Source organism: Hirundo rustica, chromosome Z (genome assembly GCF_015227805.2).
Source record: "Hirundo rustica isolate bHirRus1 chromosome Z, bHirRus1.pri.v3, whole genome shotgun sequence".
NCBI classification, from domain to species: Eukaryota; Metazoa; Chordata; class Aves; order Passeriformes; family Hirundinidae; genus Hirundo; species Hirundo rustica.
In genome coordinates, this window is record NC_053488.1 from 28,407,016 (window position 1) to 28,434,402 (window position 27,387).

At 39.8% G+C, this 27,387-nt stretch overlaps 2 protein-coding genes across 4 annotated transcripts in view; one reads left to right on the plus strand and one right to left on the minus strand.

Annotated features, from left to right (window-relative positions):
- PLGRKT (plasminogen receptor with a C-terminal lysine) overlaps positions 1-6,601 on the minus strand; it is a 34,326-nt gene extending 27,725 nt beyond the window's left edge. The window contains exon 1 of the mRNA XM_040090479.1: positions 6,471-6,601. Coding sequence (XP_039946413.1) covers positions 6,471-6,539 — 69 coding nt within the window. The 5' untranslated portion in view covers positions 6,540-6,601. The remainder of the gene's footprint in view (positions 1-6,470) is intronic.
- CD274 (CD274 molecule) lies at positions 515-22,212 on the plus strand. 3 transcript variants are annotated; one of them, XM_040090477.2, is made up of 10 exons: positions 515-2,811; positions 10,858-10,930; positions 12,032-12,137; positions 15,221-15,289; positions 15,980-16,330; positions 16,793-17,074; positions 18,262-18,372; positions 19,935-19,982; positions 20,932-20,995; positions 21,970-22,212. In XM_040090477.2, exons 4-10 carry the CDS (start codon positions 15,235-15,237, stop codon positions 21,980-21,982), a joined length of 924 nt encoding a protein of 307 aa, XP_039946411.1. In that variant the 5' UTR covers positions 515-2,811; positions 10,858-10,930; positions 12,032-12,137; positions 15,221-15,234; the 3' UTR covers positions 21,983-22,212. The 3 variants fall into 3 exon arrangements, 2 of the variants coding, with proteins under 2 accessions (XP_039946411.1, XP_039946410.1); XM_040090476.2 differs by lacking the exons at positions 515-2,811; positions 10,858-10,930; positions 12,032-12,137 and adding an exon at positions 12,940-13,225; XR_009208613.1 differs by lacking the exons at positions 15,221-15,289; positions 16,793-17,074; positions 18,262-18,372; ... (1 more) ...; positions 20,932-20,995; positions 21,970-22,212 and having other exon boundaries at positions 15,980-16,048.
- Positions 22,213-27,387: the final 5,175 nt, after the last annotated feature.

Sequence of the window (27,387 nt, forward strand, 5' to 3'; positions counted from 1 at the left end):
TCTCCTGAAGGCTGGCTTTGCTATCAAGAAGAGCAAAGTTAAGGGACCTGCTCGAGAGATCCAGTTTCTAGGAGTAAAGTGGCACGATGGAAGGTGTCAAATTCCCACTGAAGTCATCAACAAGATCACAGCAATGTGTCCACTAACCAACAAAAAGGAAACACAAGCTTTCCTAGGCACCATAGGTTTCTGGAGGATGCACATTCCTGAGCACAGCCAGATTGTGAGCCCTCTCTACCTGGTTACCCGCAAGAAAAATTATTTCCACTGGGGCCCTGAACAGCAACAAGCCTTTGCCCAGATCAAGCAGGAGATCGCTCATGCAGTAGCCCTTGGCCCAGTCAGGATGGGACCAGAGGTGAAGAACGTGCTCTACTCAGCAGCCGGGAACAATGGCCTGTCCTGGAGCCTTTGGCAGAAGGTGCCTGGGGAGACTCGGGGCCGACCACTGGGATTCTGGAGCCGATGCTACAGAGGGTCCGAAGCCAACTACACTCCAACAGAAAAGGAAATCTTGGCCGCCTATGAAGGAGTTCAAGCCGCCTCAGAAGTAGTAGGCACTGAAATACAACTCCTGCTGGCACCCCGACTACCAGTGCTGGGATGGATGTTTAAAGGAAAGGTTCCCTCCACCCATCATGCCACCAAGCCACATGGAGCAAATGGATTGCCCTCATCACTCAGCGCGCCCTCACTGGAAACCCAAATGGCCCTGGGATTTTGGAGATAATTACAAACTGGCCAGAAAGTGAGAACTTTGGTCTCATGGATGAAGAGGAGCAGGAACAAGTGACACGTGCTGAAGAAGCTCCACCATACAACCATACAACTGCCAGCAGAAGAAACACGCTATGCTTTTTTCACTGATGGTTCCTGCCGCATCGTTGGGATGAAACGAAAGTGGAAAGCAGCCGCATGGAGCCCCACACGACAGGTTGCACAAGCCACTGAAGGAGAAGGTGGGTCAAGCCAACTTGCTGAACTCAAAGCTGTTCAACTGGCCCTGGACATTGCTGAAAGAGAGAAGTGGCCAAAGCTCTACCTCTACACTGATTCGTGGATGGTGGCCAATGCTCTGTGGGGATGGCTGGAGAGGTGGAAAAAGGCCAACTGGCAGCGTAGGGGAAAGCCAATCTGGGCTGCAGATGAGTGGAAGGACATTGCCACTCAGGTAGAGAAGCTCCCTGTGAAAGTCTGTCATGTAGATGCCCATGTCCCCAAGAGTCAGGCTAATGAGGAGCACCGAAACAATGAGGAGGTAGATCAGGCTGCAAAGATAGAGGTGTCAAAGATAGACTTAGATTGGCAAGCCAAGGGACAGTTGCTCCTAGCTCGATGGGCCCGTGATGCCTCAGGCCATCAGGGCAGAGATGCCACCTATAAGTGGGCACAAGACCAAGGGGTGGATCTAACCATGGACAGTATTTCTCAGGTTATCCATGACTGTGAGACGTGTGCTGCCATCAAACAGGCCAAGCGGGTGAAGCCCCTATGGTACGGCGGGCGATGGTCCAAGTATAAGTATGGGGAGGCCTGGCAGATTGACTACATCACCCTTCCCCAAACCCGCCAAGGCAAGCACTATGTGCTCACAATGGTAGAGGCCACCACAGGATGGCTGGAGACCTACCCTGTGCCCCACGCTACAGCCCGTAACACCATTCTAGGCCTTGAAAAACAAGTTCTTTGGAGGCATGGTACCCCTGAGAGGATTGAGTCAGACAATGGAACTCATTTCAAGAACAGCCTCATCAACAACTGGGCTAGGGAACATGGCATTGAGTGGGTGTACCATATCCCCTATCATGCACCAGCTTCAGGGAAAGTGGAAAGATACAATGGATTGCTAAAAACCACCCTGAAAGCACTGGGTGGGGGATCATTCAAAAACTGGGAGCAGCATCTAGCAAAGGCCACCTGGTTAGTTAACACCTGAGGTTCCACCAACAGAGCAGGCCCTGCCCAATCTGAGTCCCTACATACAGTAGATGGAGAGAAAGTCCCAGTAGTACATGTAAGAGGTTTGTTAGGGAAGACAGTTTAGATCAATTCTGCTTCAAGTACAGAGGATCCCATCCGTGGGATTGTCTTTGCTCAGGGGCCAGGCTGCACATGGTGGGTAATGCAGAAAGATGGAACCACACGATGTGTACCCCAGGGAGATTTGATTGTTGGGTAAGAACCGTGTGTAATTATCGCTGTGTGCTGAATGGTACTGCCACTGTATGTAGCTGTATATTGCATATTGTTTTTTATATAGATGTATGTGTGTGTAGAGCTGGAGTATATATATTAGTTTTAGTAAATTGACGATATGGGGATACGGGGTGGAATGTCCTAGGGTAACTTTATGATGCTTGTATCCCCAATCGTCTGTTCTGTTTGTGCTGTATATTGAGTCCTGTGCCTTTAAGACTGGTTCTAAGAGCAAGGAGAAGCGCAGAGTTTGTTTTGAGAAAACTGCCTGACTCCTCCACATTCTTTTGCGGACGGGGTGTTCGGCAGAGGCTTGGAGAGACTGCAGGACAGAGATTTTTTTTTTTGCTTTTAGTTAGTTTCAGCTAGCTAGGGCAGAGAAATTCCCTGGACTGTTTTTTTCCCTTTTTCTTGGAACTGTTTAAACCTGCTCTGGACTGAAAACCCAGGGGAGCACTGGGGGCTGCACCTGCGGCCCACCGGGGCCTGGACCTCGGCATTTTCCAGCAGCACCGGAGTGACTGGGACTGAGGAGAGGCTGAGAGAGAGAGAGAGAGCTGAGCTACACCCACGGCAAGGACTTTCTCAATTTGCCATCTCACTTCAGAAGGAGAGGTTTTATTGTTTCATATTATTCATTCTTTATACTTGCATGTACTTCATTTGTTTAGTAAAATAGTTTTTTCCACTTTTCTCCAAAGAGGTTTTTTTGCCGGACCGGTTGGAGGGAGGGGCCACTTGGGTTTGCTTCTCAGAGGGATCCTATACAGGGGTTTTCTCCCAAATTTGTCCCCAAATCAAGACACATCCACCTAAGTTCTCCAAGTATTTCTAGTTACAACTTCTGTCTAAGCAAATAAATCAGGCTATACCACTTTCGATAAAGAGCCTGAAAGTCTAGCACTAAACTCCATGTCACAGGTTCTAGCCACACGTGGAAAAGACAAATGAGAGTCTTTCCTCTTCGCTACCCTCTTGCCAAGTTTGAAGCAGGACTACATTCTTCCATCCCCTAATGACATAAAATTTAGTTCTCCCCCTACCCTCACTGAACCTTTTTACACCCAACTCAACCTTACATTTCAGGCATTTTCAAAAGTTAGGGATTTTCTAACATGGCAAATGCGTCTGCAAACACAGTAGGAATCAAGCACTTGCAGGGCTAGAAAGAAATGTACTATTCTGACCATAACTGTTGTCAAAAATAATACAATGCAGAGGAAGTTCCTGAAGAACAACTTTCAAAAATTTTATATGTAATTTTCAAAGGGTGTTTTTGTAATTGCCCTCAAAATTTGTTTTTTTATAAATGCCTGAGCACTTGAGCTAGAACTAGCCAAGGCAAAGACTGGCATTCAAATGCAGCTATCTACAAATGTTAGCTTGAATTCAAGCTCTTTCCTCAACTCTGCTGCTCAACAGAGAAGCAGTTCATGAAGAAAGCTTCCACTTTAATTTCACTATCAATCTGTCAAACTGAAAACTTTGCTGTTATTTAGATTTCCAAAAACCTTGGGGATAGGAGGAGCACCTCTGTGCAGGAGTAAAAAAAAAATTAAAGAAATAAATTATGAAGAAAAAAATTTTAAAAAAAATTTGTACACAAAATTTGTGGTTGTATCTAAGAAACATGCAACACAGCAAACAGAAAATTATGTATGTAAGCCATGCTGTAGTGGTTTAATTAAAATGGGGCAGACGCACCAATTAATGTAGTAGTTTCAAGTTCACCAAATGTAGTGCAGTGGTCTTAGTTTTTACTTTCTTTTTGTGGGAGAGGATCAGGAGAAGCAAAGCTCAAGCTTAAAAATAAACAAATAGTTTTATTAACACACACTAAAAGAATTCAAAAGTTGAAAAAAACCATCAAAAAAACCCAAAATGAAACTTCAAAACACTCTTCCCTCCCCCTACACACTGTTAACTTTCCTACAAAACAATATAGAGAGACACAACCTGTGATTTTCAGTCAGTTTCACCATTTAAACATAATCTTTCATCACTTTGGGAGAGGAGTCTCTCTAGAGTCCTGTGGGGACATTCACCATAAGACAAAAACAGTCTGGTGGGTCCCAATGTCACAAATCTGCAACTGTCCTGAGAGTTTTTGCAGATTGTGCTGTTTTACCCATTAGCAGCCTTTCCCCTGGATACTCATGGGCCTCTCAGTGTATCTGGGGCACTGTTTGAGGAATGCTTCTTCGAGTCTAAAACAAGGATTCTCTTCTTCTAGCTCTAAAATCGTCTCTATCTCAAAAGAAAATAGAGACCTCCTTTTAGCCCAGAAGCTGTGGGCTTCAAATCACTTTCTCTCTAAAATCACCTTCGTCTCAAAGGCTGAGATCTCCTTTTACCCCAGGAGCGAGGAGCTTTAAGATTCCCACTAAAATCTCAATTACATCAATCCCCAAGTTTGACTAGAACCAGCATTCCCCCAAACAACATTACGATATTACAAGAAATAGTCCATTTCTTCATAGTTTACCCTAGAGAAGTCCGGTTAAAAATGTCCACATCCCCAATCCCTCCTTCCAATAATCTTTATCAGTTCTTTCACTCTTGCTCCACTGACTTTGTGCTGCGTCTTTTCTACGTCCACTCTGTCTCTTTCTTCTCTCTCACGGAAGGTTTAGGCCGTGGCAGCTGCATGTGGCCAGGAAAGTGTTAAATTGCCCAAGCCTGCAGTGGCCATGTGATTTCTGCACACAGCAGTCTCTCCCCCACCTCCTCAGATCGCCCGGGTTTCTCCTCCTTCACCCATTTCCTCTCCTCCTGGAAATCACCGGAGGAGGGGAGGGCGGGAGAGCTCTGCCCACCCCTCGGTGACGATCGGGGCAGCCTCGGCCCAACCGGGCCCATGGCTGCTATCAGGGGCCCGGCGGGGATCCCTCCCTGCTCCGGGGAGGGTTTTTTCAAAGTAATTGATGTTAAGCTGCAACCTCTCCTCCCCTGCCGGGAGCCGATGGAGCCCGGCCACGCTTTGGGCCAGCGCCCCCACAAACGTGGGAGCGGGGCAGCAGGCCCCAACTCGATAGTACCCGTTTGGCTCACAGGGGGAAAAAGACGGGACTTTAACCAAATCAGGATTTATATGGGTACTGCCCAAAGTCACATTCAACATTCTGAGTGGTCAAAGCAGATGCCAATATCCCAAACTAGCCTCTGATAGGTCCATGTGCTTTCTAAAACAATTCCAAGGGCCTGACAGGGAAACATTGCCAATTCTTCCCTAACAAAAAACCAAACTGTGCCGACCCATGACATATGCAAAAGGTTGCTTTTCTTTGAAGAGTTAAGAGTTAACTTTTTTTTTATATCATCTTTCCTTATGCTATTTTTCTTCTTAGACAGATTTCCAAGGTCACCTTCAGCGTGCTATTTACCTGTGATCCCACAAAACCGACTACCTGCACACTGCTTTGTATACTAGAAGATGCCATCTACTGGCAATTTAATAAACTGGAAGTTCAGACATCACTACTTTAAACATTCTGAAAATGTAATGTTCTAATTTTTTAGAATGTTCAATTGTGTTCAATTTAAATGCAACACTAAACGAACAAACTCCAGATTACATTCCAGCACTTAGCATATAAATATTATGTGTAAATTACAAGATATTTAACAACAAATCAGAAAGCTAGTGCTATACTGTAGGTTTGTTCAGCACAACTTTCTAAGTGTTAATCAAACTGTTTTTCCATTTTCTCTGCTGCTGTTTTCTTATTTTATGAGAGGGAATAAAACATCCCCATGCCCTAATCTGAGTCTCTAGAACAATGAATAGCTGCAGTTTTCTAATTGAACTTTAAAAAACTGTTTGAAAGATTTTTTTATGGTGGAAGAGTTGAAACATATTTAACTCATGTATTTTAAGAGTGTAAGACCCATGTTTCAGCAATTCCATTATAACGGATTCGCTTTAACATATACGTGGTTCTTAACACTGCAGTGTTACAGAGCAGTAACACAGCTCAGCTTCAGCATAAATGTACTTTTCAAAGCAGGTTTCCAAAATTGTTTTTAGAGTCTGGTTACTTTAATGACAGTTTCCACTTCTACAGTTTGTTAAGACAGACTGTTGAGGAAGTCCTTTGACACACCTGAACCTGCTGCAGTAGGCAACCACGCAGGAACTGGCAGAGCACGTAAATGGAGCACCTTTAACCCTGGGAGGAGAGCAAAGCTCAGCAGGTGAAGCTGCCGGCCCAGCCCTGAGCAGGCAGCGAGCCGCGGGAGAGCTTCCCCCGCAGCGCCGCCGGCCTCTTTGTTACCTGGAGCTGCATAAACTCCTGCTGCCCTTTCAGGCTGTCGTTCATGGCCTTCGAGAGGACGAACCCCATCGTCCTCTGCAGCGCAGAAGACACAAGACGGGGATGCCGGCGAGCCGGGAGAACCGCGCGAGGATGAGGAGAGCCGCCCTCGGGAGGAGCCTGTTCTGGGTTCCGCCCCCTCCTCCTCCGCTCCCCTTCGGCTGTAGAAACCATCTCAAGAAATTTGAAGAAACTCATCCTATATGAATAGGCAGACAGGCCCTGGTAGGCTCAGCACTCGGGTGTGATGTATCTACGCAATACATGTAAATCAACAAGGAAAAGAATTAAAAATACCTTTGTCACTTATCGCCTCTTCTCTTGTTCTGCCTTTCATCATGTTCTCATGGCATTATCATCCATAATTACAGGCTGCCTTTGAAATACAACGAAATTAAATTTTCATTCTTAAAAATATTGAGTCAGAAAATATGTTCTGTCGGTTAGCCTTTAAAACAAATACATGATACAAGTAAGTGCTAGAATTACAGAATTACAGTATATTCTCAGTTGGAAGAGACCCACAAGGATCATCGAGTCTGACTCTTAAGTGAATGGCCCATTCAGGGATCAAAACTACAACCCTGATTATATTAGTACCATGCTCTAATATCCAGAATTCTTTTGGCACTAAAGAGTATATTGTTCAGTTTCCAGCTTGAGTCTGTGAGGATACACGACACTTCAAACACCACCTCATAGTGCAATTTGACATCTTGTCTTACCACAAGAATTAATGCTTTTCCAGAAACAGTCTGCTCATTCAATCTGCTGACATCTTGACCTGCAAATGTTGTTTTTGCCAATACTTATTTTCTAAATTCAGGAATTTTTCAAATAGTTTTGTTTAAAAAAAAAATACTGAGAAGACAGCTGTCTTCCCATCTTCCCATTTTTCTTCCCCCCCCTCCCCCCCTTTTTTTTTTTTATTGCTGGCACAGCAAAAATGAGAGAAAAGTAAGTAAAAAATAATGATTTCTCTGTTGTGGAAAATTGTTTAGCATTTTTACTTGAAGAAAAGAACTTGAAATAAAGAACTTACAAGAACTTGAACTATTTTAGTTATATTTTGAAAATGGCTGTGACTTTTTGAAGTATTTAACAAAAAGTTAATTTCTCCCCTGGATCTCTGATGCAGCAGAAGTGTGAGAAATTACTTGGTATACTCCAGCTCCACGCAAGATGGCACTACTGCACTGGCAGCCGCTAACAGGTATTCATTAGACTTCACCAGAGAGAATTCCGGTTGATGGGCGTCTCACTGATAAATTTATGAGAATATAATATTCTTTCAAATCAGGTTACCAAAGATACCGTCCATATTCACCCCCTGAGCCCCTTACAACCAAGCAAAACATTTTGGTCTGTCCAAATTTTTTCTTGAGGGGAAAGGTGTTTCAGTATAGTAGACCTCTATTCTGCAGCTCTGTTAGACCTCTGTGTTACAGAGATCTGCTTTCTGTGGAGGGGTTAGCATGATGTGGTAGCAAATTTCAATAACACAGGAATAGATAAGGGAGAGGTGAAGAGGCAGAACTGTGTCTTATTGCTAGGGAAACGGTATTGGTTTCCAAAGAAAGGAATGGAGTCTAGTTTCCATAGAGCATAAGAAGGCACTGTGATTCGTGCCTGTGGAAGGGAGACTGATTTTTAGCTACATCAGACTGCAAACACTGTCAGGACCCTACCTGCAGCAGGTGCTGCAGCTCTTGTCTCTCTTTGTTGGTACCACTTGCAGCTCCAGACATGAGCTGAATTATGTGATTGCACTGATAGTGTCAATATTCATGGCACCACACTGGGGCACATAACCTCTCCTGTTCCAATTCCCAGTCTGCCTGGTCATGGTATGGAGACCACTGAAAAAATCAGATAGCATCATATATTGCATGGTGCTGTTAGATTGTCAGCATTTCTGAAGGCAGGCAGTGTTTCTCTAGTCCAGAAAGCTACAGGTATTGCTGGCATTGCGAAAGACCCATGCACAGTCACAAAGACATTTCATAGTAACACAAATCTGACAGCCATTAGACAGGCAGTCATGTCTTCTTTGTTCTTGTCATATTTTTAAAAATAATATTTAAATTATAAGATGTATTTTCTCCACAAACAGCTGGTCCAAAAATAATTGAACCTTGGAAATGTTGAATGTGATACCTAGCAAAAGAAACTGAGTCAACCAGAAATGGAATTAGTTATTATTTGTGCCAATGCAGATATTTACTGGGTCATTTATCTATGATTTTTACATGATGAGGAAGAAAGAGGAACATAGAATTAGAACCAGAAGAAATATTCGTAAGAAAGCAAGCATTCTTTATCTTATCTTTATATAGTGCACTTGGATGCATCAGTTTGAATTTTACCATAATGATTTGGATGTTAAACAATTCATTATTCTCTTCAATTATATAATCCAGATTGAGAAGAAAACATATCATGCTAGTGATAGGCTGTAGAACTAGTATCTGGAAAATATGTTGTATCTGTATCAGTTTGCCTGATTGATTTCATTGAACTCGAAAGATTATCTACAAAATTAAATTCCAAAATCTATCAATCAAAATAGTTAGTTTGAAAGAAATACAGATAAATGCCCCGAATTTGTAGTATTTAGCAAGCTGATTTTCTTGTTTTATCATAGTATATCTACTTAAGTATGGTAGAAGTGTACTGACCTTAAACATAGATGACTATAAGACATCTTAACCCCGTAACAACTAATTATTTAACTTGTGACTTTGTTTGGTTTTGGTTTGTGTGTTTGTGTGTGTGTGTGTGTTGGGGAGGGAGAGGGGGGAAACAGGGGGACAACAGTCCAGTTTTCTAGTAGTCTAGGTTAATGAAGAAAGATGATTGCAACCTTGGAGATTTTTACCTATTTTTTTGTTTTACTATATGACTTCTGAAAATAGGAATAGCAACTACACAGATCTAAGATAAACCTGTAGCTTTGACGCAGCATTTTTTGTTTACTGTAGGGGAAGTTCCTAAGTTATCTGGTCTTCTTAGTCGACTTAAAGCATTTATCATAAACTGCAAAGCTTCCCCTTCATTCTGGGAATGCTTTTGTAGTAATTTTTTGTTCTTACTGGAAAGAAACTTCACAGCTTAGTTTATGATTATTTTGTCTGGTTTTGTGACTGTTTTGCAACTCATGTACACCACGTAGCAGCGTAAGTAAATTCACCATTTACAAATGTCATGTTTAATGCTAAAGAATTTGAAGCTTATTAAAATATGAGCTTTCTCTGAGTCTATTATTTGGGCTGCTACCTGCTTTGAGGCCTCTCCTCTGCACTTGAGGAGATGGGTCTCGGTTGGGCTGATATCCCTTGGGAAGGGCCTGGAAGCAGCAGGGACGAGCAGTCATTGTCTCCCTGGAGGTGTGTGTGCGGGTGTGCAGAGGAGTTTTAATTGCATAACCTAATATCTACATCCTTCTTTCTGAGGGACAACCATGTTATATTGTTTTGAAGATCTGAACACGGTTAAACAGATTGTTGTTAAACACCTCCACATCAATGTGCTGTATCATCAGAAAATCCAATGGCTTCCAGGAAGTGATTCCTGTGGTTTCTCAACCACCTGATGGCTTATGGCCCATAAAGCCATTAACTACATACCACAGGTGGCAGTACCTGATGCTTAGGGCATAGAGAGCATAGGGGTTTGGGCATCCTTCCCCTCCTTCAGTACACATCACTGAGATGCATATGCTACCATGGATCACATTTGTATTTGATTTGTATTTCACCCTGTAAATATATTCATTAGTAAACCTTTCTCACAATGGCTCCTTGGGTCTTTGATAATGTCAAAAGAGTGATTTTACAAAAGAGTAATATTACAAAAGAGTAATATTACAAAAGAGTAATATTCTTATTTCAGGGTTGTTTTCTTGCAGAAAAGTTATGGCTGAGATCTTGTTAGGGTTATGTTTCATAACATAAGAAGTATTATTGCAGCAAAGAAACTATACACAACATTGTATTTCCAGATCGTATTTTCATGTTATTAAATTGGAGGTTTGTCTCCCAGAAGGCTTCTTTAAGTGGCAGGGAACAGAGCTATGCAAATAAATTGCTTCTTTTTCTCTGGAGAAGCAGGACACAGCTCGTGGAATTTATGGATATCCTGAATACTCTGTCATAATTTCCAGTCCTTTGACACCAGTTATTCTCCACATGAGTATGTATCAGTCATGTAAGCCATCAGTTTAGAAAGTAAACAAAATGATTTCACCATTAAAAAAAAAAAAAAAAAAAAAAAAATGGATAAGTAAAAGGAATTGGAAGAAGGGTGGAGTAGGGGAGGTACTGATGCCGCTTTTGGTTTTGTTTTCTAGAGCTCTCGGCTTTCAGGAACAGACAAGTTGCCTGGAGAACTCCCTGCTCCGCCACGGCTGAAGCGCTGGAAACGTGAGCCTTAGTTGCACGGCGCTGGGGTTTTCGGGACGATTTTCCGAGAAGGGCCGCGGCCGGGAGCAATTCCCGGCATTGCCACGGCCGGCGTACCAGCAGCGGGGAGGGTCGGGGTCGGGGTCGGGGCCGGGGTGTGACACACCGGGTCCGACCGAGACCGGGCCGAGGTGGGGCGGGAGACGCTCCGCACAGCCTTGGCGGCCGCGGAGGAAGTCCCCGGCACGGAGGAGCCCCCAGGCAGAGAGGAGGCGGACCGCAGCTCTGTGGGGCGCGGGGCTGCCGGCAGCCGGAGCCCCATCCCAGTGCTGCCCCGATCTCAGTCCGTCCCGAGGCGACCACGGCGGCTGCCCCAGCCTGCCCGGATGCGCTCTCTCTGAAGGCATTTGATGTCCTTGGGAATGACCGGTGACAGGCAGGACTGGATAGGTGTCTGGGAAGTTTGTTCCAAAACAGGTGAAAAAACCTTCCAAACTCAAACCCCACCACCGCATACAGAACGGTGCAGTAAAATGTGTTTGTGTGCATGTAGATGTGTATGTTTGTATACATACATACATACATACGTACATATATATATATGAGTATGTGTGTATATACAACAAAATTAAACAATAAGAACAAAAAGAAACTCAACAAAAAAAACCCACCATCTTTCCTGGTCTTTTATTTACTCCTAAACATTTGCATGAAAAATGTAACCCTATGACCTTGGAGCAAGCGATGAAAAACCAGAAACTAATTTCCTGATACTGAAAGGTCACTGCATCAGTGGCTTCTCTGATCTTACATTATTTTATAAATGTGTTTCAGTTTCTTTCTGTTGCACCTTTTTTTTTTTTTTTTTTTTTTTTTTTTCCCTTTACTGAGTCAATATAATTTAGCCTGTTTTTAAGAGGAGCAAAAAACCCAGTGGAAATTAACATTCATCTGTCTCACCTACTGCAGATACCCACCCCCTCAATCTCCAAAGGTTGTTACAACCTAAATGTTACATTCAGCTATTTTATATACCACTGTTTCCACATTCATCTCTCACACCAAGTAAAAACTGCAACCTTAATCAGTTTTGTACATTACGTGTTTTTTCTTCCATGACAGATACTGTGAGCGGGCTGTCAAGTGGAAAGAAGAAAACACTGAAAAAATTTAGAGTGGTCATTTCACAGTATTTTAGCTCTTCTGAGAATTTCAACCCTTTTCTGAGGTATGTGAAGACAAAGAGAATGAATTTACACTGAAACATGTGTTTAGTGCTGTATTTTGTGCTGTTGACCTGGTTCTTCCACTACTGTCTACAAGTTAATGTGAGTACATCCTCTTGCTTCTAACACTTATGGGGGGTTCTGTATTCTTAAATGACTTCTAGAATCAAGAAAATTAAAAAGACAGTGATCTCTAGGTTTTGCTAATGCAGTGCATAAGATTAAGAACTCTTTTACTACACAGTAGCAAGGCAAGGGGCCTTCATTGTGTCCAAATCTTTGGAAGAAAATTTCTGTCTTTACAAGAGGAGGGTAGAAAATGCTTTTCCTTTATTCCTACATTAATCCTGTTCCTACTACCTTTATGGACATGAGAAAGTTGTGTAGAAGGTACTAGTTGATGTTAGCAGCTGTTTGGTCCTGCTCAAGATTAATAATCTAGGGACCGTGACTCTGCGTAGATGGACGACCACTTGCAGTTGGTGTTCCAAAGACCAGTGCTCACATATAACTTTGACTGGATTACATGTTTCTTTAAATGTCCATGGCATTTTATGTTCTAATTTTTGCAACACTTATGTCTTTGCCTACAGTGAACCACTGTTAGCAATACAGAATTTTCCCTACTGGGGAATCTCGGAGTACAGGGGAACTTTCCAATAATGGGGAAGTTTCCTAAAGAAGTAGGTGTAGTTACATCAACATCTGTCACATGAACTCTTTTGACAAGTTTTTCCTGTCTTTTTCATTTGACTGTGGCACAAACATGCAGCAGCAGTACCGAGGAGCAATTTGCACAGTGAATATGTTTTGCTTTTAAAAATCTGTTTGCCATAGATGTTGGAAGCTGGCAGGAGGACAGAAGGGACATTGTGGTAGGTTCTGTAATAGAAGCAAGCAGATAGCAAAGTCTCAAACTGATCCAGAGGATCCTTCTGCTCAGGGTAAAGCAGGAGAAGGTTCTATAATGGTTATTGCAGTGGTTTTCTTTTTGCATGCACGCTTGGATTTGACCTGGACCTACATTTTTTTTCCTCTAAAAGTGAAAAACTGAATACATCAGCAAACTTTCTCAGTCTTGAGGAAATTGGTAAGTAATAGTCATACTTCTTTTGTGTATTTTAAATCTTGCTTTCCTCTACAATGGGAGAAAGCATACTAATAAATTTCAGCAATTGCAGGACATAAACATGCATCTTGGGACTATAAAAGCTAACTTCTTGTCATCTGTCTTCCAAGAGTTAATAAGAACAATTCTCCTGGAGATCATGCCAACATTCAGTTTTCCTGTCAAAAATGTGGATAGGGGTTGCAGGCAGGAGTATGGGTATCTTTCAGTATCCTGACTGTAGTGCACCTACTGTTTGTTTCAAGCAGTGTACTAGTTCAGGCAGACTGCTTTGTTCAGTGTACTAGTTCAGGCAGACTGCTTTGTTCTGAGCAGCCTACAGCTCTATTAAAAAAAAAAAAAAAAAAAAAAAAAAAAAAAAAAGTCTGAGCATGCGGCAACTCTGGTCACTCTGACATGGGGAGTGCACAACAATACCCCGTCAGTCTCAGTGGGAGGCTTGTCTCCAGAACAAGGGTGATTATGGCACATTTGTAAGATTGGTATATCTCTATCTGGTTTGAGAAGCTTTACTTTGGAGCTTAGTTGGTGGTCTGGAGGGCTTGTTACTCAAGCAGGGAAATCATGATGGAGGCATTCTGATGCATACATATTCAGAGAAGCTCTTGAGGACCCACAGGATTGGCCTTCCTTTCACAGCCCCATGTGCATTGCCTGCTGCAAATCAGCTGTTCAGGGATCAGGCAGCAGCAATGTGAGGAAAAGAAGTAGCTTGAATCAAACTGTTATACGGAGTTTAGTCCCCTTAAGCCAACAGCACTGTAAAGGCACGTGTCTTACGAATTCAGGAAAATATTTTTTCACTATCATCTTAAAGTTGACAATCAGAAAAAGAAGGACGAAACACCTTATAAAAATGATGAAGAATGGCAGTCAAGATATAATTTCATCAGTTAGGAAGTGTCATGGGTATTACACTTGTCTAATTTCTTATACAGATTTTGAAACTACCACTAGAAAACAGCTAAAGGCAATTCTTCCTTATTTTTGTGAATGTTTGGGTATCCAAAATTAGGGCTTTATTTAGAAAAAATACTTACCATTTTCTGTATTCATGAAAGATATCTGTTAGGGTGTTTGAATTTCTCTTAACAGTAATTTGAAAAATGATGGCACTACTGGATATTACTATTGTTCTGACTTAAAATACAGATTTACCAAAAGCAGTGGGTGTGCGAAGATTAAATGTATGAGTTGATATTAATCAGCATTTTAATATGTTAAGATGTTGGGTAGGATTATAAAACCTATGTCAATAAAGAGGGGAAAAATTTCTGACAGAAAAGTGAAATGACTCTTTTATTCAGAAGTAAAGCAGCAGAAATTCAAGGCAATAGATTCTGCTTGTAGATTGACTGGCTTTGTCACTGTTTTACAAAGGCACTATTGTGTGAAGAGTTGATTAATAGTTGTTACTGTGTAAATACGTGTTACAAGATTAACTGTTGCATGAATTATTTTCCCAATATATGTAGCTTTGTGAGCCTTCTGATATGTACTGTGGGACCAGAGTAATAAAGCAGGTTGTATCCACAGTATGTTAAATTAAAGCAAATATGTGAGGAAGAACCAAGTTCTATTTCCTGCACTGAGTGAGTATAGAATTTTTTTTCCTTCTCCTATTGGGAGCAACATTCTCTGCTGCAGTTACTGGAACTATTGGGTATTTGTGAGTACTTATTTACTAATCAACAGATAATGATAAAGTATCTGTTTAGCCATAGCCAAGAACAGATGTTTAAAGCAAATAAAGTAAGATGTTTTTCCTGTACCCACCCATGCAGGAAGATTTCTGCCTGATTATCTACTGGGTGCAGTTTTGTCCTGTTTTTAAATAGGGTGGAATTCAGTGTCTTCTGTCCAGGTCTTTGTGTGGACTGACTAAAAAGTGTATTTGACAGTGCAAGTCAGAAAATGAGTATGTGTTTATATTTGTCTATTATTTTATCATTTTAGGCTCAATCTACATCATGGGAAAGCCTTTGTTTTTGTATATTTTTTTATTCTACTGGCATTTCCTAAACGGTAAGAAGCCAAGTCATAAAAAACAGTAAAACTGTTTTAGTATGTTTTCTTCCCATTTACGGGCACAGAAATGTTAATTTCCCCCATTTTCCTTCAGCTGCTAGGACATTAGGTTTTTCATTAAATGTTTTAAGTAAAAAGGTCTAAGCATGGCTTTACATTAAACCACATGCAGGTATTTTGATATGGGGCCAGGTTAAAATCCCTGTCAGTGTTCCAGCAGAGACACAATTTCAAAAAAGGTACCATTGGCATTACACAAAAGGTTTTCTAGGTTCTATCAAACCTGGGAATTTTTGTGTATTCTTTAACATTGTGGGTAAAAACCCAGGCATTTATACAAAGAGAACATTGCCATTGGAGACACTAACACTTGCCTGTTACCACAGCAGTGTTATCAAAGCAACAGCCGAGGGGCTGTGCATACACAGTTCATTATTTCCAGTACAGCCTCACTGTGTGTGTGCACAAAGCAGGTGTCTGCAGGTATAAGTGCCCTTTGTGGGTGCATACAGCAGAGGTCTTTTGTTTTGTCATACACTTGGACAAGTACATACCAAAATGTTTAACTTTTCAGAACAGAGCATATACTTTGGTCCTTAAAATTTCCTATGTGTATAGTAAGACATGACTTCAAAGATTAGGCATATAATTGAAAAACTAAGTTTTCTTCCAAATTTTGTTTTTCAGCTTTATTCACTGTTGAAGCTCCTCAGTCACTCTGCACCGTGGAACGTGGGAACAATGTGACCATGGAATGCACATTTCCAGTGAATGGGAAATTAGAGTTTAAAGATTTAAGTATCAGCTGGGAAAAGAAAGATGAGATGAAGCAGGTTTATGTACTTCATAATGGCGAGGAAGACTTCAAAAATCAGCACAGTGACTTTAGGGGAAGAATAAAATTGTTGAAAGAGAATCTGAACTTGGGACAGTCTCTTCTTCAGATCAATGATGTGAAGCTCAGAGATGCAGGGGTTTATCGCTGTGTTATTGTCTATGGGGGAGCTGACTACAAGACAATCCATCTGAAAGTTAAGGGTGCGTGTGCTACTACCAGAGGTTCAACAGTCTGATACTCTTAAAATATTTCAGAGGAGACTCTGAAGTAAGACGTATCTGGATTAGCAGTTAAAGAAACCTCACTGGAGACAAGGAGCTCTCAGATGGTGCTTGCACAGCTTGGCACATCTGTTTACGTTGAATCTGTGTTCTGTCCTTTAAGTCCCCAATGACATGTAAGGAATGGGGTTGCAAAATCATGTAGACAGTACAAAGAACATAAGGCCTATTGAGCTTTCTAAACCACATCGAAGTTGTAATAAATCCTGTACCTCTAGTTACAGACACAGTCGTGTTACTTACTTTTCCTGCCCAAATCCAAGCTGAAACTTGACCCTGGGGGCTGGGGAAAATGAAAAGATGCCTTGCATTTAATACAGGCTGCTTTTCTAGTTTCCTATTGATAATGATTTTTTTTTTTTTTTTCCCTCAATTGTTTAGCTCCTTACAGAATTATAAACCAAGGAGTGGTGAGCACAGGACACAACGAATGGAAGTTGACATGTCAGTCAGAAGGATATCCAGAAGCTGAAGTGATATGGCAAAACAGAAACTATGAAGATTTGACTGATAAAGCAAACACAAGATTTGAAACTGGAAGTGACCAGTTGTACCGTGTGACAAGTACCCTTACAATCAAAAGTGGAATTGATGAGATTTTTTACTGTATATTCTGGAATAAAGAGCTGCAAGAAAACACATCTGCCATTTTACACATAGCAGGTAACACTTCTAAATTTCATTTATGGTAATACACTTCAAGGTGCTAATGTAATTTTGTCCCAGTCCAATCAGCCATGATTTGTTTCACTTTCCTAATTTTGAAGAGGCTAGAAAGAAATACCCATGTCATCAAGTGTACATTATTAATGTACACTTTTGCATGCTAGCATGTTCATCATGAATGTATGGTCAGAATTTAAAGGCAGGAATTTTGTGTGACCTGCAGGTATGTGGAAATTGAGTCTAAATGTTAAAAAAGTTCCGTTATTTGGAAGATATACAGATCAGCACCTGGAAATTAAATCCTCCCATATGAATGAAACACATCTTCCAAGAATATTCTATTTTGTTGATAATTACTGTCACATAAACTTGAACAATATGGTCTTTTCCTGCCACTACAGCCTTTGCTTTAAGCATATTTAAATTTAACTAATTGTACACAGATTTCTTTTCCTCATAAAGTCTGAACTGAAGGAAAACTCATAAATGGACAAGACCAATACAGCTCCTAATTAGATCTTTTAACTGGGCAGCTCCTCTGCTGCTTTGCTTCTGATTGTTCTTTTCTGCATTGTATGTAGCCTGATATGTTTTCAACCAGACTGGAGACCTGATCCAACTCAAAAATAGTGTTTCTCTTTGTCAAACTGTTACTTCATCATTTCCCTGTCCCAGTTCACCACCTAGTTTTAAAAACAACTGTGAAGGCACAATTTTTGAGCCTGGTAAGGGTCTGAAGCAGACAGGTTAGAGTGAGAAAGCCAAGTCACTGTTTCAATAGACAAGTTTGATTTTAACAAGAAAAATATCTGGGATTCAAGGAGACCCTTTGCATTCAGAGCTTTACCAGATGAAAGGAAATCTCTGTCCTCTTTCTCAATTAGCTTTTTCCTGTAATCCTGATGGGAAACTAAGTAAGATGTAACACTTTGACAAGCAGAATTCTGATGAGATCAAAGGCACTATCTCATGATGCAGAGAACAAAGACAAATATTAATATGTTCATTCCCCCCCTTATTTGAAAAAAATTAAGTGCACCATTAGCACCTGACCTTAGACATGATCTATAATGTTGTTATCATGTCTTAACTGCTCAAAACAAAAATAATACTGTGAAAATGAAAGGCAAAGGGAAGATGTTATGCAATTATGTAATGCCTTATCCCTGACGTTTTTCTTGAAGATTCAACTGATGGCATTCTCCAGACTGAGAGCAGACGCTTTGTTGGAGCAGCTCTCATTGCTACTGCTTTTGTTGGATCAGGGCTTCTATTTCTGCTCTGCATAAGAAAAGGTACACAAATTATTTATTTTAGAGCGTCTCAGTTATTATTAATCTGCTCTGTTAATACATCCTCGCTGAGTGGAATGAGTCAAATTTTTTCATTGTTTATTTCTCTTTGCTGGACTTAGGTAGATACTAGCAAGTTGACAGAGTGAAACAGGTCACCAGCCCCTCATGAACCACTTACCTATGCATGTCTGTTAACCTTTCTTATAGTTATATATCAGTAAGATTAGTGTCTAACCTATTCCAATATCAAAGCACTTCTTTTTTTACCTACTGGAAACGGAAGATTCCTGTTCTGTGTCTTCCCTTTTGACTGGGAATCAGAAAGCTGGTAGCAGACAGGGTACTGGAGGATTTTTAGTGGTTCTTTTTCTGCATTCTCTGAAAAATTTCACTGAACTGTGAGCACCTGTTTTTTAAGAGAATATTCTCACTCAGTCTTCATATCATTTCACTGTTTTCCTTATTAAATTTTGAGCTTTCTCATTTCACAAATTAATATCGGACATTTTCAGCATCACAGTATGTTGAAGAGCTAAAGCATTGGCAATAATTTTTTTTCAGTTGCTAGCTAACAAGAGAAAAAACTGGAGAAATAATTTTTAGGTTATCTGAGTATGAAAGGAATATAGTTAGCACCCAAAATTAAGTAAAAAAAGTGGTTTAAACTTGTCACTTAAACGGAAAGGATTTCTGTTAATTTCTTTTTCTTTCATAGGGTGGGTGGGGGAGCAGGGTGGCTATGAAAATGTCCTGAGAAGTATTCATAAGCTTAACAGGCTCGCAGGTGATTCTAACAGGCTGCAAAAAAGCCTGTCCTCATACCCTGCAGGTATAAGAATATACTTGCCCTAAGAACATGATAGGAATAGGAGCAGAACCTGAAAGTGGAAGAAGGGACAGCAAAATCCTTGATTGCTCAAAATAATCCCACTGGGGATTTCAGTGAAGGTCAGAAGTTTCCTAGGTTGCCTGATTAGTATTTATTGTTTGTGTGTGTATGTGACAATGTCTGTCACATTAGGTTTCTCATCTATACATACACACATATACATGAGAGTGTGTGTGATAAACTATAAGTTGATTCAAAAGCTAAACTAGTGACAATAGGTTTTTGTCTTAAACCCTAAGCTGTCCTGGGTTACTGGATTTCTCAAAGTGGTTTTCTCAAAACGGAATCTTCTCTGAATGTGGATATTTTCCCCCTCAAAAAGCACTGAGAAGATGAACCCCTTTTTGTTCCCTGTTTTCTGATATATTCAAATTCTGGGTGAAAAGATGCAATGGGAGACCATTTGAACAAGTATTTTTCCAGTGATGTTGGTGTATAGTACCGATGAAGTTCTGGCTTAGGAACAAAAAAAGGATGTTGGAAAGGAAACCAACATACTGGGAGCAATGAAGAATTTATTTTAAAGTCTTTGAAGAAATTTACTGTTCTGAGAACAAATGATTACACTATGTTAAGTGTGCTCCTCCCACCAATATGTTTAAGCTCCTCATTAGATCTAAAGCAAGGATTTTGGGTGATTCTTTAAATTTGTTTCTCTTTTGTTTTCTTTCAGCTAGAGAAAATAACAGCAACAGAACACCTGTGGGGAGTTCAACAGCAAGTATGAACATATGACTTAAATCTAGAAGAGTGTGATTCTTGTGGAAATAATTGCTTGGGAATTAACTTTGTAATGGTGACGACCAAATGGAGATTAAATTAAATTTTGATTTTGCTTTCTACATTTCATTTACATAACAACTATAAATTACAATTGAAGAATGGCTTTTCATGACTGTCAACCTTCTGAAAGGAAAATGTGAAAGAAAAGCATACTTGTTCCAGGGACTGAGGCACTCTTGATATGCACAAGAAAAGGACAGAGCAGTATGCTGTGTTTTGGAAAGTCTGCAATGGGATGGGACAGGCTCCCTGGAAAATAATACCTCAGAATGGCATCACATCCTGATGTGCAGACTTTGTGCTCCAATTTGAACTGAGTTGGCACGTTCCTCTGTTTTCTCCAGTATCATACCATGCATTTAAGGGTCTTTGTCACAACATTAATGATAGAGAGTTTGGCCCCATTGAGAGAAACACAGGGATGCCTAATTTCTGTGCTGTGATACTATGAGCAAATCCCAGTGTCATCATGACAGGAAGTATTTAAGGAAATAAAGAAAAGAGTGAAGAGACTTAATATTTACACTATTTTAATCTCTTCTCTCACTAGGAGAGAAGAGATTAAAATCCTTTTGCTGCCTCTCAGGATGGTTACTGGTTGATTTATTTTTAATGTGTCATATGGTTTTTTGGAGACCACCACAAATTAAATTGCTGTGTGAAAATTAGTTCATGCTAGCCATTGGTGTTTTTCCTAAGAAAAACTCTCTTGAGAATACTTACCCAAATGGACGTGGCATTTGGTGTTAATCTCATCTCTTGCTCTGCAGTGAAGTCACTCTAGATCCTGAATGGCTTGAGGTGACAGTTTCTAACACAGATTTATCACTATAGGAAAAGTTTAACCTATGCTCACTGCTGCATGTATGTATTTCCTTTGCTTACAGAGCTGTCAAAAGATAAGGATACACATGACTGCAGAGATGCTTCTTTTGAAGACAGAGGTAAAATGTAAGTATAAATGACAAAGGAAAAATTAATAGCAGATTGCACACAGCATAAACCATCCCTGGTCACCGGAGCACTGATTCAAAGCTGGTTTATTTAGCCTCTTGTTTCAACAGACAAAGACTCCAAGAGAAATACAGCCTCCCATTCTGTGTCTTACAAACTCACCATCATAACTCATTGTGTACTGTTTGTTACATCAAATAATGAATCTGGTTTTTTAAATAGAAAGTAAAGATATACAAAGGAAAATGTGATGTGGAGATATATAACAACCCAAACCAGTTGTTTTTTTTCAGCTTGCACTTTTGTTATAGAAAGAGTTGTTCATGCACACCTGTAAAGGTGGTGATTGCAATGAGGGAGGAGACAGGATCCTGTCACAGCCACTTGAGCAGGTCCCAAGCTGTGCGATTCTGTCTCAACAAAGCAAGAAAATATAAGATCAAATATGTCAAATCCATGAAACATCCTGTGGTGTGGAACAGGAGGGTGGAATTATTGAGGTTTGTTTCTCACTTTCTTGCTGACTTCTACAGCACTTGCATTAATTGTGTCCCAAATCCCTCCCTGCTACACTTTACTACATTAAACTTACAGGTAAGCCTCCTGGTCCTGCAGATATAGATCTCTAAGTCAAAGAGAAAGGGCCTGGGGATATGCCACTGGGAATACTGACAGATGGAGCACTAAATGTATTTGAAAGAATTTTAAAATGTTTTAAAATAAAGGGCAACAGCAATGTTACTGTATTTGCTAAATAGCACTTTCCACAAGTAAGTTTGAACTACCACTTTATTTCTTCCCATGATATTTTCCTGTTTGATCTTTTAATTAATTTAATTTTAGATCTTTAATTTTGACAATGAAGGAAACTTTTTGGTACCTCTAGGAAAGGGGCCCAAATCTATGAAGTGTTCTATGCCTACGTAATTTTGTAATTTGATAATTTTTTCTTATAATTCTTCCTGTTACAGATATGCAAATTGAGAAGACCAAGAGAGAGCAGGGGGAGATGGTTTTCCTCTGATGTGAAGACTTCACAGCTTAAATGTTCTGTGCTCTATCTATTAAAGGGGATATTAGTTTTTTGTATTTATTGTTTGATGGCAATCTTCTATATTAATGCAATACAGGAAAAAATGGAGTTAATTAAGTTAAACTAATTATTATATCATAAAAAATTACTGACTGCAGGCTTCTGTATAGGAGATGAGATACTGAGGTATTTATTTAAATATCAAAGCTTTCACCAACTCAAATTTAGGCAAATGTGTCTTTTAAAGATACATTTAATTGAAAATATCTTTCAGGTAAAGCACTTTAGGTCTATGACCACCATGAATTTCATAGCTAGTTCTTGATAGGTCATCTTTTGAACTTTTTTTTTCTTCCCTCTTTACCTGAGCTCTCAATTTCCTGCATAAAACTGATTTTCCATCTTTTGAAGAATCTTTTCAATACTTTAATCCTCTTAGAATATGATGGAGCAACAAGACAAGATGTCATACATACAGGGCATTTTCAGTCCTTAAAATACCAGATGCTCACAGCTAAGCCTGAAAAAGATGATTTAAAACTCTTGACAACTATGGCTTGGAAATTAAATAATACTGAACTTTTTGATATCCTTCTTTGAAAAGCATTTTGGACGTTTAATTTCCTCATGATATAGCTGGCACTACTTGGTTACTGCTCATTGCTCTTCTGATTTACAATTTGGGGATGACAGAATTCTTTGGACACTTAGGAAGAACAGCCCTTGTTTTAGATGGCCTTTTTTTTTTTTTTTCCCCTTGGGAATGGAAAAAGGAAAATCTACTTACTTCTAGGACATGAAATACATGCACCTGTGACTACATAGAAATGCTGAAGAAACCTGTCCCTGGATCCCATTTTGCAAGTTATTGTTATGTTACGTTTTGCTAAGTGCATGGCTTTTTGTGGGGGGCGGATCATACACATGTGAAAATAATTTATTACAACAGTATTCACAATTGTATTTTTTAATAAAACACATTTTGTTTTTATTTTGGGCGGCGGGGGGCGGTTTCTGCTTTCCTTAACCTGTCAGCAAGTAGTGTAAGCTCTATTGGCGTATTTCTGAGAAAAAAAAAGTATCTAAGGTTTAGCTGTAGGAGAGAGTCTACAGCAGTGACCTCCCTCTAATAGCTCCCACAAAAAACAGATGGCAGAGAACTGGAATCTCACTGAACTCAGGTTTTATTTTTCAGTCAAAAATAAATTATTTATTGTGCTGTCCCAAGAATGTGGACACAGTCCTCATTCATGAATGCCAGAGCTTCACTGCTGGCAGTATTTAAACTAGCTAATGTACGGTTGTGTTTAGTTATCTCAGAAAGCTGTCCTATGTAGTAGAATAGAGAAATGTGTCTCAGAATCATAATGGGGTTGGCCAACCCCAGTTATGCTACAAAGTGTTTTCCCTAATTCAATGCAGACCTTGTGTGTTCTGATACTGATTCTTCCCACTAAACTCTTCAAGTTTACTATCTGAACTTGAATATTTCCTCCTGGTTCCCAATGTGCTTTTTGAATCTGGGTGTCATTTAAGGTGATAGCCAAATTTTAATTATCTATAGAGGGGTTTTGGAAATACCAGGGCCACTTGTAGACAAAATACTTACCCAGCACAAAAATGTAGAATCACGTCACCACATAAATAATTCCCTTTCCAGACAAGATGATCTCTTCACTTTCTACTTCCTGTTTGAGACTGGACAAGTTGTGTGCATATTACAGTAAAAGTGAAGAACTCTCCTCTTCTTAGTTCTTACAAGCCTTTGCAACGCAGTGCTGTTAACAGTGCTTGCCTAGTGTTATGGAACTGAAGTCAATGTCTTTACTGAACTCTACTGGGTAGCAGGAACTGCTACATTTCTCTTTTCCCAGTAGGAGAACAGGCAAGTTACTGTTGAAAGTCCTGTGTATCAGATGAGTTAGATAATGAAATGAGGAGATAAAAATTTAAATTCTGCAGCTGACCCCTAACTTCTAAAATCACAGTGCTTGAATCCCTAAGTGGTTGATGGGAAACATAAAATTTTGTTACTTCCTTAAAAAAGCAGGACATGATGTGGGAAATGGATTTGTAGAGAAAACTCAAAGCCTGACAGAAGGCTCACATAGTCTTGTACATCTGTATGCAAACTCTGAGATAAGGTGTGCTGACTCAGAAAAGCCATTGAATAGAGAAGACATTGTTGAGAGAGAAATTGAACTGGAAACTAGTTTCAAGTGATGACTATGCAAATAGGCTAGATATTTTGGAGAAATAGAACAATGAAAGATGTATTGTAGTAGGACCCACATGGGGTATTTTAATAGATGATTGGCTTAGAGGCATTAGCAGCATTGTGTGGCAAAAGCTGATAGGCCAAAAAACACTTCTAATGTATTGTAATTAGGAAATAGTTTGGCTTCTGATTGTAATGGTATGAATTGTAACATTTGTACCATCTCACCCTTCTCATGAGACTGAAAATGGAATAAAATCTTTTAAAACACCTCTCAGGAGCCCTGTCTCTAGGTCAGGAAAAGGGTTTTTCCGGCACATATGATGACTAACAAGTAAGGTGAGGAGACCTGCCCTCACTGAATAAGCTGTATTTTATAATTCTCTGAAATACAAAGCTGAACTTGTCTAATCTTATTTTAGAAGTTAAGCTTTTAGTATAATCTAAGTTTTGTGCCTTCACTTTTATGAATACAGGTAGACAGGCCCACACGTTCATGCTTCAATGCCGTAAGTGCTTTCAGGTCAAGTATTTGCTGCTCATTACAGAGGGAGAATACACACCAAATTGAAAATAAAACACATTTAGTTCATGAACTAGGTAAGTGGAAATCCTTCCTATCCTAACACAGAAAGTGTAGTTCAGCATTATACATGTAATAACATTTCTTCCTTCAGTTAAAAACATTTGCATGCCACTTCAGTGTTTTCAAATATCTGGAAGACAAAATACAGCAGCAAGCAGGAACATACTTATGTTCAGTAAGCTGCATTTTACTTCCTAGTAGCCAAGCATTACTGTACTTCCAAAAGTGTTCAGAAAAGCCTGGTTCATGTGCACAATTTAAACTGGCTTATTGATATTTCAGTTCAGGACTAATTTATTTGACAAATGTAACTATGAACCAGTGTGATGGCCTGCTTTGTGATGTGGCATTTAATTTTGTGGGATATGAAAGCTATTGCTAACTACAATTCCATTAAAGATCTAATAATATGAAAAATATAATCATTGCTATTGACCTGAACAGCTTTTCACAGAGGAAAACTGCAGGACTTTCAAGCGTATCCTGTTTCCCCTTTGAGCACTCAAGCATGGGCTAGCCAGGAAAACAGAGATATTAACAGTGGAATTTCTGCTTTTGCAGACATTAACAGGAGGACTTCTGGTTCTTCAGCATCTCCCAGATTTCCGCCCCTCCTCTCTCTCTCTCTCTCTCTCTCCCTCTCTCTCTCTCTCTCTACCCACTCCGTGTGTCTCTGGTCCCGCAAATATATGACTGTCCCAGGCAAGTCAGATACTACTGGGGTCATGTGATGCCCAAGGCAAGTCACTGACTCTTGGGCAATTTCACTGAGCTATCTCCTTGCTCCAAAATGGGAACATGTGAAGAAAACATATTGTAGGCAGGACTGGCTCAGAATGAGTAGAAGATAGTGATGGTGATCATGAAGTAACTTTGGTGTTTCTTTTCTGTCATCCAAATCATTGACTTCTGCTAAAGAAGTCATTGGAGCTTCTCTCAGAAAAAGTGAGACTACCATGAATTACTTTGTGGGACAGGACTACACATAATAAGCTTACCAAGGAAAAATATAGTAATGTAACAATGGTTTTGTTGAATTAATTTGCTCTGTACTAGGCAGCAGGAGACACAATTTCATACATCAGCCTGGAAATGCAAGGCAGGCAATCATCATATATCATCCCAAACCAGCTAGGATTCACAGGAGTAAAGCCACAATCACTTTTTGTGTTGAGGCAGAACACAATTCTTGCAAGCAGTGAGAATCTAATAGGAGACAATAGAGTATGTGAGTCCCACCTGTAGCTCAAATGCATCTGTATCTCTTTTATGTCTCTCATTCATGATGTCATCATAAATTAAAAGATAGTGTGAGAAAAATTAAAAGATGCTGTTAAATTGATAAAGCTGTTTGATAGAACAAAATACTTTTATATTGCAAAGAGGATCTATCAGTCACCTAATCCAATCTTCCACTCAAAGCAGTGACATATTAAAAACAATTTCCCAGGCTTTGTCCTGTAAAGTTTGGACGTTTGGTGCATTTGTAAGGATGGAGATTCACAACCTCAGTGGAGCATTGGATTAGCCTCATAGTAATTTATTATTATTATTATTAGTAGTACTAGTAGTAGTAATAACATCAATTTAAATGAAATGTAAGAGGAAATGGCTTCTGCAAATATTAGGTAATTGCTTGATGAATTCTTGTAAAATTAATCTGATGAAAGCTAAGAAAATATAATTTGATAGTTGCATGAATTTAGAACAGTCCTAGTAAATACAAATTCAGATGCCAATGCTGTACACTGCTCTAAATGATTATAAACAAACTGAAAAATCATGGGTATAATCAAAAGCGTAATTTGAGCACATAAATTTTACAGAATGCTTTGTACAATTTTTTGGGTGCATGCACATTCTCAGCAATGCAGAGAAGTGAGCTCCGTGTACATATAGAATGAAACTGAAACTGCTAACAACATCCTAAGAAACGTCCTCTCAACATGGTCAGGTTTTTTATGACATAAAGCCTGAACAAGATCAGCCTACAAGCTGTGCTACTGGTGCATGTTATACACTGTCATAAGAGCTGGGTAGTTTCTGCTATTGTGTAAATAGGATAGAGCTTTGAAAATCTTTGCTGTTACATGAATCAGATTGCAATGACCTGCATAAAGATCTGAGGTAAGTATAACACTGATAAAATGCAATTTGATGTTTCCTGTATTTCTGACTGATGAATTACAGTTTTTTTCCTAGATTCTTAAGATTTATCTAAGTTTACATTTACTTTTACTTTACTTAAGTTTATTTTCAATTATTACTGGGATACACACTCTGATTCTGAATGAGAGATAAGCTCCAGATCCTAAAACACAGGTCCACATAATTTCTAAACCTGATACTTTCAGAAGCTGAAACTCTCTTGCAACTCTGTCTTCTGTCACAGGCAAAGGCAGAGGAATGGTGCTCTCAAGCATGAGTACTCATGCATGAGTATGTAGCTCTTAGTAAATATTTTATCCTGAATTTCAGGGAAAATTTGAATGGAGAAAAAAACCTCTGTACATATTTGTATCTATATATTCCTGTTTACTTTCTTTTAGTTG